General features: G+C 41.3%; 1 protein-coding gene across 1 annotated transcript in view; it reads left to right on the top strand.

Annotated features, from left to right (window-relative positions):
* Positions 1-13,806, top strand: part of IMPG2 (interphotoreceptor matrix proteoglycan 2) — a 91,154-nt gene extending 77,348 nt beyond the window's left edge. The window contains exons 13-20 of the mRNA XM_065419283.1: positions 1,459-1,775; positions 2,223-3,963; positions 4,975-5,194; positions 6,895-7,105; positions 8,343-8,531; positions 9,519-9,717; positions 11,485-11,564; positions 13,794-13,806. Of these exons, the coding sequence (XP_065275355.1) occupies positions 1,459-1,775; positions 2,223-3,963; positions 4,975-5,194; positions 6,895-7,105; positions 8,343-8,531; positions 9,519-9,717; positions 11,485-11,564; positions 13,794-13,806 (2,970 nt within the window). The remainder of the gene's footprint in view (positions 1-1,458; positions 1,776-2,222; positions 3,964-4,974; positions 5,195-6,894; positions 7,106-8,342; positions 8,532-9,518; positions 9,718-11,484; positions 11,565-13,793) is intronic.
* The last annotated feature ends 626 nt before the right edge of the window (positions 13,807-14,432 follow it).

Here is a 14,432-nt window from a genome sequence, read left to right as displayed (position 1 = left end):
CATGCTGTTTTAATAGCATTGTGGTGTATTTGTATAATTATTTCTTTGCAAGACGCTGGCATCAGGGCCCGCTCTAGGATTTTTGCCGCCCAAAGCAAAAACAATTTTGGCCGCCCCCCCCACCCCCGGCTCCGCCTCAACTCCGCCCCTTCCCTGCCTCCTCCCCCCAGGCTCTCAAGCCTGGGAGGGAGGGACGGGGAGCAGCGGCGCGCGAAACAACTGTTTCGCGCGCCGCGGCCGCTCGGGATCTCCCCCTCCCTCCCAGGTTTGAGAGCCTGGGAGGGAGGGGGAGACTCCGAGTGGCCGCGGCGCGGGCGCCGCTTCTCCCCCTCCCTCCCAGGGGGAGGGAGGGCGAGTAGCGGCACGTGAACGGCAGCGGAGGTGAGCTAGGGCGGCCGGGGCACATTTTTAGGGGTGGCATTCTGGCGCCGCCCATGCCGCCCCTGAAAATGTGCCGCCCCAAGCACCAGCTTGTTTTGCTGGTGCCTAGAGCCGGCCCTGGCTGGCATGCTTAGACTTTTATTTTGAGATAAATAAATACAATCCGGCACACCACTTTTGAACGGCTGCGATCCCTGGCAGGCTCCCTAGAGAGCAAACACCCGGAAAGCCCTGTGACCCTAGAGAGAGCCTTTTAGCCTGCCAAGATACGCAAGTTCCTTTATCTGACCTGTGAAAAATTTAATTGAATATTACTGGTTTGTAACTAAGGATAAGATTATGTCATGGAAGTCATTGATTCTGTGACTTCCAGAGACTTCTGTGACATTTTCCACTTCAGCCTCGGGACGGCGGGATTGGAGCTCCCAGCTGCCATAGGGCCCCCACAGCTCCCATCTACCACTGGTGGCAGGGGGCCCCCATCCCTCCCGCAGCAGGGCTTGGGCTCTCATCCCCTGTCTGGCCCATTTTGTCACAATTAGTTTTAGTAAAAGTCAGGGAGAGGTCATGGGCTTCCGTGAATTTTTGTTTATTGCCCATGATCTGTCCCTGACTTCTACTAAAAATAACCGTGACAAAATCGTAACCTTATTTATAACACATCAGTAAATTCTTTCAGTTGGTAAAAGGAAAACAGATGGGAATAAGTAGTTCTAATCCACAGTATCCCACTGCTATTGACTATCATTTTCAAAGAATGCTGCTGTTCTCCTCTAAAGAATCTGTATATGATCCTATCCTTTGGAATGAACATGGGCTGACTTAAAATGTAGGCCGCATGCTTGATGAGGCATATGCAGCCCTGCCCCTATAACTTATTAACAGAGGCACTCATTGCTAATCCTTACAGTTTGGAACCTCTGGATACTGCATGTTATCCCCTAATCAGGGAAACAGAAGCCCATCAAGCAGAAGCTGCCACTAGTTAACAATTACTGTACTACTTAGCATATTGTGTGCAGTCCTTATGCAGACACAAGTCCCACCATAATAGGTTATTATGGATTTATCTTTCAGGATAATGCCCTTTTAGCTGAGTGGCCCTCTGCAGATGCAACAACTGCAAGCAATATCTTGCCACTTGATTTCACCAAACCAGGTTTCACCTTTGATAGCGAACAGTCCAATGGCAATGAAATCTGGTTAAGATCCGAAAACCTGGACTCTGAGAACAACTTGAATTCAACACCAAAGGCTGTCCTCACTTCTTCTCCTGGTGGGATGAGTCTAGAGGAAGGGGGCCAGACTCTTCATTCTGGCACCCCATCAATGTTAGAAAATGGCTCCCCTGTGGACTCTGAGGAATGGCTGTCTATCCCTGCTTCTTTAGAAGATGGTAAGTTACTTCACTTCATTTACAACAGTTGAAGTCTGGGTGACAATGTTACATTGTGCTCAGGAGCCAGGGCCCTCCAAAACAACTTCCTAGAAACTCCTGTGTATTCAGTCAGCTTCACCTTCAAAGTGTGCATGTGACTAAAAAGAACCAACTTCTAAATTGAAATGTTTATAGCAACTAATAAGACCTGTTTGTCCCTAAAGAGATTAATGGTGTATGCATGATCCCCGTTATTCCATTTCACAGAAACACTGCCAAGTAGTTTTAGCTGGATACAGCAGTAGATAAATCGGCAATAGATACTTCTAACTTTGGCATGTAAGGAGATCAAGGTATTTAATGGGAAAAAACAGAGTTACTGATCCTTGGGGAGATAAGAGAAATAGAGTCTGACAAGCTAAAATTGCATAAGCTGCAACTAAATGAAAATTGTTGACTTTGTGTTTGAAGATGCTGGAGTGTCGGAAGGCTTTCTTCTGCCTTCCAGTCTACACCCTCATCTTGCGCCAAAAGAAATGCCATCCACAGACACTTCTGTGGTTTCTCCGACTTCTATACCAACAATGGCCTCTACATCAGAAACAAAGCCTAATAATGAGGGAGTGATCTCTACAGAGAAGGCAAGAGAAGCCACGCCCATTGACATAGACTCTATATCCCATGACAGTCTGGAGGACGGAGAAGTATATTTAGAGGTGAACCCTCTGCAACCCGATCTGTATCCAGGAGGAGAAATTATATATGAGGATGGATCTGGATCAGCATTTGATGCTTCAGGTCAAGAGGCATGGCCGTGGGGCATAGCAACATTAGAGCCAGTTTTCTACCATCTTCCTGAAAGCTGGCTGAAAGATAAAAATGATTCTCTGTTAATCAGAGCACAGGATACTCCTGAGGAACAGATCCTAGATTATATCATTGATTCTTTAGAGAAATTAAATGGTAATCCTGAGGATGGAGGCATGACCAATGCAAGAGGAGAATTCACTGATGACTCTGAATCAAATGTACCTGGACTTTCAGAAACTGCAACTCAGCAGGTGCCTATGTTATGGACACAAGAAACCTTGAATGTGGAACTGTCCATGCAAACATCAGAGGCATCAGGCATGTCTGATTATTCTTCATCCTTTGCAAATGAGCCCTCAGTGGACTATTCTTCTTTAGATATGGCAGATGAACAGACCTCCATCTCACCACATGAAAAAGATAGCTCTATAGAAGGTCATCTCCTTACATCTACAGGGACATTCAATGTAAAACAAGCTGAAGATTCCAGTGAGGATCATCAAATCATTTATGAAGCAGTAGGAAACCAAAACAGGGAAGGGACAAAGCCAGAAGAACCATCCACAATGGTCCAGTCAGGTGTAGCTGTTACAATAGGACATCAAGACATGGATTCCTCATGGACTGGGCTCCTCAAGCCAGAAATAGTCCTGACAGCAACTCCTATGATGGAAAAAATAGTCACTGATGTTTTAATGGAGGAGCAGCAAACTCCAGATTTGCACTTGACAACTCAACAAGCTTCTGGATCACTTGCTGTGAAACCAATAAATATTTGGCCTACTCACAACACTGAAAGGGCATCTGAGAAACCTGCAGATGAAGACATGCAATTTGAAGCACCGACTAGGGTTGAAGTTTCAACCATAGCTCCTTATTTACTGGAGCTGGCCACTGGTTCAGAGGATTTTACTGGACGGTCTAGTACAGACCATGATACTAGTACCCCTAGTAGCTTAAATACGGCAGTGGGTTCTTTTGCAACAGTGACTATAACGAAGAATCCTATTGGTTCTCTGTCCAGTTTCCCTACTACACAATATACAGTATCTCAGCCTACGGTTAGCTCAACAAAATTGGGGGAGGACATGACTACGAGAGTACAGGATACTTCAGTGGATCTGGATCATGTGGGCACAATGTTGTATCCTCACGAGATGAACCTGGAAGAAAGAAGTGTGATTGATAGTCGCATGGAGGTATCTACTAATGTCCACTCCACAGAGATGGCCAGCGTAGCTTGGCCCACGCATGCAAATCGCAACACTACCACGTCCTCACGAGCTTTAGTGGTGTTCTTTAGCCTCCGTGTTACCAACATGATGTTTTCAGAGGACCTTTTCAATAAAAATTCCCCAGAATATAAGGCACTGGAGCAACGATTCTTAGAACTGGTAAGATTCACTTTATAATTAATATCTGTTACTAGCAGCTACTATAAGCCCCAAGTTAAAATCTTTTCTTACAGTGCATGTGATTAAAGGGGGGAAAGAGAGACACACACACAGAGAGAGAAAGTGTTTGCAACAAAATTATAGCAGCCTACTACATCCCACAGGTTGAGAGTAGCTCATATTTATGATAGTGGATGTTATTTTTATCCTGTAGTGGGAGAATTTGGTTGGAAAATGTAACGCTTTTATTTGAATATTAGTCTCTCAAATTTTGACATTTCACTTGTGTGGGGGACAGATTTACCAAGGCAAAAATAAGTCTCTTAAATACTTAGTAATACGGGGACAGATGCTTGGCTGCTGTAAATCATGTATTTTAATCGGCTCCACTGGCCCCTTGTGTTCACGCATTTCCAAACAGTGTCTTCATTTGATCTATCAATGGGTAAAATAATTGGGAGTGCAGAATGATATGTTACTGGATGCTCTCACCTGTTTTAAGATGTTTTTTTATTTAGAGCAACTATTTTATTAAATCTGTAGCTCAGTGAATTAAACTGCCTATGGATCTACTGATCTCTTAAATAGCCAATGGGTAGCAGAATGCCACAGGAGTAATTATCAGATTTTAAACTGAAAATCAAATAGTTTGTCTGGAGTATGAAGGGTGATACCCAAGAGATAAGTCCTGTTATGCAGTATGAGCTTGCTTGGATCAAGATGGAGCACTGCATCCAGTGGGATGCACTTCTATTATAGAACAGGAAGCGTGCAGTGATTTGCTCTATATTATGAAAATTATGTGAATCTCTCAGGCTCCTGATAAGCTGCCAGTAGGGCCTCAGCTGGGTAAAGTTTTGATACCTTTTTTTGAATGTGATTGGGACGAAATATCTAGTCTCTGTGTGTGATGTAATAGCATTACAATTGGCCTAGACAATAGATTCAGAAATAAATCTTCTATCATTGTATTTATATATCAGTACAGATATTGTGTTTCCTACATTGCAGCTGGTTCCCTACCTCCAGTCCAATCTAACAGGTTTCCAGAATCTCGAAATCCTGAACTTCAGGAATGGCAGTATTGTAGTGAACAGCCGCATGAAGTTTGAAAAACCTGTGCCTCGTAATGTCACGAATGCGGTCTATATCATTCTGGAAGACTTCTGCAACACTGCCTACCAGACCATGAACCTGGCTATTGACAAGTACTCCCTGGACGTGGAATCAGGTAATGACAGTGTGGGAGTGCTGCCAGTGCAGTGAGTAGCGTCTGCTAAGTCAAATATGCTTGGGGTTCAAAAACTGAGCAGACTTTCTCAGTATCTCAGCATCTTAGAGAAGAGCACCATCACTCTTCTCAGTCTTGGTGTCAGCAGAGTTTTTAAAACTGTGAAAACCAATCTGTTTAGCGGGGCAGATTAAGGCAAAGTGGGACCAATATCCACCAAAACTTTACGGCCTCCTAGAGAAGTTCGGGGCCATGTTTGGTGGTGACTTGCATCCTATGCGACTCCACCATCTTCACTGTGGTTGCAGGCAGAGGGAAGGCTAGAACATAGAATTTGGCCCCTGTTTTTCCCAGCCTCCCTCCCACTCCAGCACGCTCATGTTCCTGGCTCCCTCATTTGGCTGGACTCTTCCATGCAGTTCTTCCTAGGCAAGAAGATCCTTCCTCACAGAAATAACTCATTCAAGGGTGTAAATATACTGGGAAATTGCTTCCCGTTGGAACACAACGTTGAGTCATGGCATTAACACACTGTGTAAATAGGGGTTAATGTCCTAGCAGCTGCTCCTGGTTCATTATAACAAACATGTTAATTATCATGACTCTTCAGGTCACTTTTTAATATTACATAACTTATCACTGTAGATTGACTCCAAGTTGGACTTCTATCTTCTGGCCATTCTTGCGTCTTTAATCTAATTCCCAAAAGAGGGTGAATTTTTACTCTGGAATTCTGGGTCTGATCTCAGTAACAGTGAAAAAGACCTTTCCTTAATCAATTCCTCTGGTTAAGGGGGGGAAAAATCTGTTTTCTATATTTCTCTTACTCTGTTTCCAGAGATATTTGTGCAAAAACATGATCTCCAGGAGATACCTCACCGTAATACAATGCTTGCAATTAAGGAGTCAGCATTTGCCAATAGTTAGCATAGATTAGCAACGGAGAAATATTTTCCCCTATACTAAAAACAGGAAATAACTGCGATATGTATTGGCAAATGGTGATTACTGCATTGAAGTAGCTTGTCTCCCAACAGAAAGGGGAGAGATCTAATTTGGTTAGAAAAATCTTCAGTATTGATTTTTAAACTGTCCTTAATAATTAATGTCATTTTATGGTTCAGATTTCAGTGGAATGTGGTGATAGATAAGGGATCAATGAAAGTGCAGCCTCTTCCTCTGTGTGCACACATTGTCTAGCACACTGTGCGTACTGCAAGGATACATACAAACCTCACTACGTAATACAGCTCTTCTATAATGGATAGTGCTGGAGTTCAGCTGTATTTTAAGCAGAGAGTAACTTTGAGAAATGGCAAAAGTTCCAATGATGGAAAGCATGAAAGAGGCAGCATAGTCCAGTGGCTAGAGAACTAAAATGGGGGGCAGGAGACCTAAGTTCTGTGCTCAGCTCTTCCACTGATTCACTGTCTAGCCTTGGGCAAGTCACTTATCCCTATATTATAGATGGGAAAGTGGGGTACAAAGAGGTTAACACCACGTATGCTCTTTGGCAAAGCTCTTTCAGATCTATGCATTAGAAATGCTATATTTGTACTAAGAATGACCAGGAGTCTTGAATGATCTCCTTGGTTGGTTTTCAGTGTGGTAGGTAACAATGCTCATTGACGTAGAGCAGACCAGGTAGCTAAAAACTATCCAATCTGTTATCTACATTCTCTGTCTCTCTCTGTTTTCAGGAGATCAAGCGGATCCTTGCAAGTTCCAGGCTTGCAATGAGTTCTCCGAATGCTTAGTAAATCGCTGGAGTGGTGAGGCAGAGTGTGTGTGTTATCCTGGCTATCTAAGCATTGAAGGATTGCCCTGTAATAGCATCTGTGACCTGCAACCAGACTTTTGCCAAAATGATGGGAAATGCGACATAATCCCAGGACAAGGGGCCATATGTAGGTATGTTATCCTTTGTCTTAGTGGCTTTCAGAAACAGGAAGTACCAGCCTTGTTTCCCTATTCTATATCCCCGTCCCCCCAAAAAACTGAAACAAAAAAAGGCATAATGTTGAGTGTAATGACAGAGGTCCCTAATGATTAACACTCAATCCATTGTTTGATGTATTCATGTGGTAAAATGCTACAAATCATCATAAAAGGTCACTTTGTTGGTTCTTTTACAAAATTCAGATTTGTAAGGCAAATCCAATATACCTGAGTTAAAAATGGTACTCCCAATTGAGGAGAAACCATTATGAACAAATATCAAAATGGGGGGGGGGGAAATCCTGTACAAATGATCAAAGACCAGAACAAACAGAGCCGTTTGTTTTCAGTTTTTGAAAGACACTGGCCTACTCTGACAAGCAGTCTATGCTGGCATGATAACCTACACCATTATCCAGGTAATTGAGAGTGACTAGCAAAATGAACAATAGGATGATGAAGGCTAGATATTTAGTACATTTTTGGTACCAGAGGCTTGAGGCCTGATTCTGGTGTAAGTCTAAGTACTTTAGTGGAATTACTCTGATTTATACAACTGTATGAGGAGAACTAGGCCCATCATGATTTTTGCTCCTCAACCAAATTCCAGTGTTCTTGCTAATATTAAAAATATGTAATTTTCTTATGGGAAACCATGATAATATTAAAAAAAAACCCACGGATTTCAAAGGAGGGGGTTGGGTAGGGAGAGCTGATGCAAGAAAAAGGAAATTAACATACTAATTATTATTTGACTAGAAAAAAAATCACCTGCAATAAGTATTAAGGTCTCAGGAATTAGGATCCATACTTAACTCACATAAGCGTTACAACAACCAACATCAGAGAAATTAAATATACATTTTAAAACTACGAAAAGGGATGTTTTAAAGCTATCTTTTAACCATAGATGTGTATTATAGATTTAATGAGATCATCTGTAATATACGCACATACCACACTTTTGTCAAATAATAATTAACATTTAAAATTCCCTACAAAAGATATCCCCCTGTATTTGCTAAATGGCACTCCCGTAAAATTCTTAAACAACCTTAATTGGCATGTTACCAACAGAAAGTTTAATGCTTAGTAATTATTCAAGGCAGCTATAGTAGTAAAGTATCTGATTTTTTTTTCTATTGATCTCTTGGTATTAGTATTTAACTTTCTTGTTTCCTTGTGTTTTTGCTGGTGTGGGGGATTACAGATGTCGTGTAGGTGAGAACTGGTGGTACAGAGGAGAGCACTGTGAAGAGTACGTCTCGGAGCCATTGGTTGTGGGTATCGCAATTGCTTCAGTGGCTGGCTTCCTTCTTGTGGCATCTGCTGTCATTTTCTTCCTGGCCAGGACCCTTCGAGACCAGTACTCAAAAAGTGACACTGAGGACTCATTAGGGTATGTAGAGCATCTAAAGTTGTAGAGCACTATTGGCCAGCAGCTACAGCTCTAATGCGAACCCCAAATTACAAACCTGAGTAACAAAAGGTGGATGTGCTCAAGGGTTGCAGGTATAATCACCACTCCTTCTAGTTGATTTTCTAACCTGCCAACATTGCTACAAGTGAGGATTTAACTTCAGCCAGCTAGCTTTCCTCCAAGCTCAGTTTGCATGCAAACACTGGGTAAGTATGTCCAAAGCACCAGTGAGGTCAGATGAGGCAGAGGATATGGAGCTGGATGTCATCAGTATATTGCAGAAACCAAAGCCTGTGTCGCCTCACTTACCCTTCTAACTGCATCATCTGCATAAGAGGGATGGGTTTGCCCTGAACTTGTATGAGCAAACCCGAAGATCCTCTGAGCATCTGTCCAAAAACCACTCTGTGGGATTTCTTGTAGAGAAGGAAATGTAACCACTCACGGCCATCACCCTATCTGCTCCTGCTAGGGACTGCAGCTGTGTCAACCGCACCAAAGACAGCATGAAAAGCTGATCTTCATCCATTCCTAGAATAAGATTAAACCATCGCCACCTCCTGCATAGGTTTTTTACTTTCAGGCCTGAAACTAGATTGACTGAGGTCAAAGAAATCCCAGGACTTCCAAGTTACCTCATCACAGCCTCTGAAGCTCCCTTCACAAATGGAAATTGGATGCAGGTCATTAGCTGACAAAGTTGTCAAAACACTGTTTTTTGAGCAGAGGCCTTACAATAGCTTTGTTAATGATAGCTAGCAGCCTACCCCCAAAAGGAGGCAGTGGCAGTGGCAGTCTACACAGACAGCAAGCCCACTTCTCCCAGGGCCTCACTAATCCAGAGGGACGAGTTGAACTCCACAGCTCTTGCCTAAAATACCCTGAAGATCTTTTGATCTATGTTTTGACGAGCACTCTGAAAGACTGCAACACTTGACCTCTGTATTTTGTTTTTCTCTCTCACAGGCAGGGCGATAGCCTCTCCTCCATTGAGAATGCAGTGAAGTACAACCCTATGTATGAGAGTGATACCACTGGGTACAGCCACTACTATCGGAGATACCCACAGCTCACCTCATACAGCTCTACCAGTGCAGAGACATCCACAGACTACAGCAGTGAAGAGATAAGGCACATTTATGAGCATAGTGAGCTCACAAAGGAGGTGGGTGACTTTGTAGCTTTGCTCCCTGCAGTGCCAGGTGATGGGACTATGACTGAGCCTTGTGAGGTATCTTAAAACTGCTGGTAACTATACAACTCCTCCCAGCACTTGTGCTCAGAATACAAATACTAGACTTGTGGCTGCACCCTGTGCAGATGTTTGAGAGGGAGATGGCTTCTTGCCTCCTTTGTGTACATACAGGTAGAGCTAGATTCTGGCTTGTAAGGAGTTTCACATGGTTGAGCAGCTGCACTTTTAAATACTTGGATATTTTTATGGAGCTTCAGTTAAAGCTAGTCCTGTCCTAGCCGAGGCACACAACGGGACAGTTTTTTTTTTAAGTTCGTGTCCTCCCAAAAAGCCACTTGTCTTGGCTGCCAGCTCCATCCCTGGAGGAAGCAGAGCCTTCTTTCAGAGCTGTCAAATAGCTAGAATCTCCTCCAAGGATGCGCACGTGCTTTTAAATGTTTAGTTCTTAATAGAATCTTCTGCAAAGTTTGGGAGTGTTGGCCCATTTCCACATTTATATGGAGACAGACAAAGTGTAAACCAGCAGCTATGATGCTGGTCTGGGAGCCTGCAGATGAGGGTTCTAGTCTCAGTTGTGCCAGCAATCTGGCACTGAAGCCTTGAGCAAGTCACATTGCCGCTACTGTACAGATGGGGAAATGGGGTCTATGATGGAAATGCTACTAATGCCCTTCTGTACAATATTCATCTGCAGATCTCAAAGGTGCTCTGTAACAGTCATAGTTATAATTAAATGTGGGAGAGAGCAGGTCCCAGGAAGGATGTTATCGTGGAGTCTGATTTCATTGTTGAGGCCTTGAGCTGAAATACTGATTTTCTATGTTTAATTGAGTAAAATTATTTTTACTTTAATTTCCCCCAGTTTTTAAATCTATATAGAACTTTCAGAAGTCTAAAATGATAAAGCTACAGCCATTTTTAGCATCTTGGATTACCAGTAGTGTTGACCAATTTAAGCATATGTATACACACCCTAGAAAGAGCTGTTTTTGTCATGTTTAAAAGAACATATCTAATGGAATATACTTTCAGTGACCCACAGCCATGAAGGGTTTTTTTAAGCTGTATTTTCAGTAGTATATCAGTGGTTTGTATGGCTGTCATAAGTATTGTACTGTATAAACGACAGTTGTTATTCCTATAGTCTCTATCAATGTAGAGCATAATATTCTCTCACTCTCACTGCTGTGAATTATGAATAATTACATTGAAGTCTGTATAGTTACTGGTAAAGATGAGAATCAGACCCACATTATTGGACATTCTGTTTGCGTACATGCACAAGGGTAAAAGATTTTCTCCATTCATAATCTCTTGATTTTTACTAAATTGTATTAATAGCTTCTATCGATATTAGCAGACATACACTAATTTTGAAGAGTTGCTCCAATTTTAATAAGAAAATAATGACTAGAATCCCTTTTTAAAGTGTTCTGCAAATTATTTAAACGGAAGGCTATACATGCTCAATAATTTATAAAATGTGCCCAATTCCAGTGTTTGTTCCTTTACTAGGAAAGTATACTAGTCAGCTAAAAGAACAGGAGTACTTGTGGCACCTTAGAGACTAACAAATTTATTTGAGCATAAGCTTTCATGGGCTACAGCCCACTTCTTCTTCTAGTCAGCTGTAATGCAGAGTAAACGTGGTCCAACTTTTCAGTGTTGTTTTTTAGTATTTAGAGCTGTGCACTTTATTTTGGTTCTTGTAATATTATTGTGTGTCTTGTATTACAGGAAATCCAGGACAGAATACGGATTATAGAGCTTTATGCCAAAGATCGGCAGTTTGCAGAGTTTGTTAGACAACATCAAATGTAAGTGAAATGTGTTCTCTGAATAACATTCTGGCAGTTTTCTCTGTGACAGTCTCCTTTCTAAAGCAAGGCAGGCTATTCTGTGGGGGAGAGAGATGGGAATTACAGTTTGGTTGCTGATGTACCTGGGGATGTTGGGCACTTCACATTTCTGTCCCAGTTTCCTCATCTGAAAAGTGGGGATGATGATGATAATCCATACACCATTCGAATGGCATAGCTAGTTAGATTTGATCCAATCTCCCTTTTCAGGCTAGATTCCCCTTGAGTTCAGTGAGAATCTTACCTGAATAAGGATGGCATGATCGAGACAGTCTGTACACGGTATGAAAATACTAATATTTAGCCCTAATTCCTCTTAGATTTAGTCATTAATCATTGGCACTGAACTCTTGCAGTGTTTTGTTAGCAGCTAATTGTGTTACTCTAATTATTCATCATCTTATAAGGTGCAAACAGACAACATTAAAAGGGATACTAATACTGTAATCCAAAAGCCATATTCATATTAGGCATAACCAGCTCTGTGTTATGTTCATAATGTTTCACCCAAGTACCTTTCAGTAACCAGCAATCTATTGTTTTACTGTAAATAGAGCTTGCTTTATTACTTGGCCCTTGAACTAACAATATACTCAAAACAGATAAACATTGGCCTATTCCCCCCTGCAAGTAGTAGTGGGTACTAGAGCAGGGTATGTGAGACCTTATATCTAAGGTGAGTAATACAATGTACTAATGGGGGAATAGTCCTTGACAAACACAAACAGCTTCAAAAGGTTGTTGTTATTCCTAAGAAGAAATGATTAAATCAATAATATACTTGCTGTCCCAGGGTAAAATACTAGTTATTGAGCCACACTACAGATCATATTGTGCATAATGCCCATTGAACTGGTTTGTTGCAAATGTACATTTGATCTGCATATATGGATCAGAGGAAGAATTTCCCTCTAGTTCAGCAGTTTACTCTGACCAGTGCAATTTCCTGAGAGATGTCAAAGGATGAGACGCCCAGAAAAACAACTGTTAGAGGCAGAGATTCTTCACGGAAAGGGAATGGTGAAGCCAGGCCTTTTGTCTGTATCTGCACAGAAGCCTAAATTTTCAGGACTGGCTAGTGATTTTGGGAGCGCAGCACCCAAGATTTAAGTCCCTCCGAGATGTCAAGTTGGGCATCCAAAAACATTAGTCATTTCTGAAAAAAAGTAGATCAGGTACCAGAAGCAAATGGGTACCAGAGAGGCATGTGACACGAAATAATAATCTGTTTCAAAAAACACAGGCAAACAGAGCCTTTTCAGTATCTCTGTTTAATATTCAGTGGTTTCTCTTCAAAATTGGAGTTTGAAAACTGTCAGACAAGCAAATCTTACCAGTTTGTCCTCCTTTAGTTCATTGCGGTGCTGAATCTGAAGAACTCACTCGTAGTCACTGGTAGAGAGTATTATCTGGAATCGTGGGTGCCATAAAATTACAAACCTGTCATGTTAACATCTGAACTTAGTCTCCACAGCTTTGGGGACTCAAGGCCTGCTACTGGAAATTCTATTAGATTACTTTCAGCCGATTCTAGTATAGAGCAACCTACTGATTCCTATCTCTAACTCATGCTAAATGTATTTTAATAATCAGATTTTAGGGTTTCTATAAATGTGTTCTAAATAGTACTTTCTGGTTCACAACAAAAACTAGTAGATAAGACGCACAAAATCTGCTAAAACTATGGGAATTCCAGGAAGGCAAGTACTACACTGATAATCTACTACTACCCTAAAACTTGCAATTCAACTTATTACAGCAGGAGTTTTTAACCTTCATAAAGGTACAATAGATTTCTAATTAGTGTAGTTAAACACATAAGAGGGCTTACAATGATTGAGAACTGATGCAATCAGTTAATAGATTATGAATTTCTACCTGTTGTATTAGTGCTATTTTAGCTATCTGAATGTTTGTCTAAAACAACAGCTGTAATTTAAGAATATTGGAGTAAAATATTTCAGGGGAATAGATTAAAAGTAAAGATCTGTCAGCTACAGAAGCAAAATGTTGTGGGACCGACAAGTCAGGCATTTCAAATGCTGAAATTCCTTTAATTTGGAATAACTATGGCCTGTATTTAAAATGAACATCTTTTAAATTTTCCACAGCTGGAAAGTAAGAAGAGCTTTGAAACAAAGCCTAGAGAAAAATGTAATCACTACTTGTCTGTTTTTTTCATTTCAGGAAGCTGCTTTAAAAAAAAAAATTGAAACCAGAAGAAGTCTTGTGGAAGATGACCTTGTTGCCCTAGTAACAGGGCACAGACGTAACTGCAAAGTTACGTATAGTCTTTATGTTGTATGGATCTTAAACACTGCTGGTTGGATGCAGATGTTTTCTAAGTGAATGATTAACTGTAAGAATGTTTATCTCTGGCTTTTCTGAATACAGTTATGAAGGTGACCAGAGGTCATGAAAATTCGCTTTTACTTATTTTAATCAGGGAAAAAGCATTTCCTGAACTGGACATTGAAAGTTTATGCATGTATTTTCTAATCTCAAAGATTTTTTGCTTGGTATGCAAAGAAAAAGTTGAAATGAAATACAAGTTTTTAATGTTACTCTGGTGTTTCCCCCCCTCACCATGGATGTTTAGAGGTTTCAAAAGTAAAATATTAGTGTGGGGGGGAATATTTGGGTTGCAGGTGAGAGGTTTGTAGGATGATACTGGTTCTGCTCAAGTGATCCTAGCATTATTTTGATATGGCCTAATACTAATCCCAGACAAAATGTATTGTTGTCTAGCTAGAGAAATGTGTTTTGTGTGGCTGGCTGATTTACCCTTGTTTGTTGCTCACCGATTAAAATAAATAGTCACATACT

Source organism: Emys orbicularis, chromosome 1 (genome assembly GCF_028017835.1).
Source record: "Emys orbicularis isolate rEmyOrb1 chromosome 1, rEmyOrb1.hap1, whole genome shotgun sequence".
In the NCBI taxonomy this organism is placed as follows: domain Eukaryota; kingdom Metazoa; phylum Chordata; order Testudines; family Emydidae; genus Emys; species Emys orbicularis.
The sequence above is the reverse complement of the archived record's forward strand: the minus strand, read 5'-3'. Positions and strand labels throughout refer to the sequence as shown.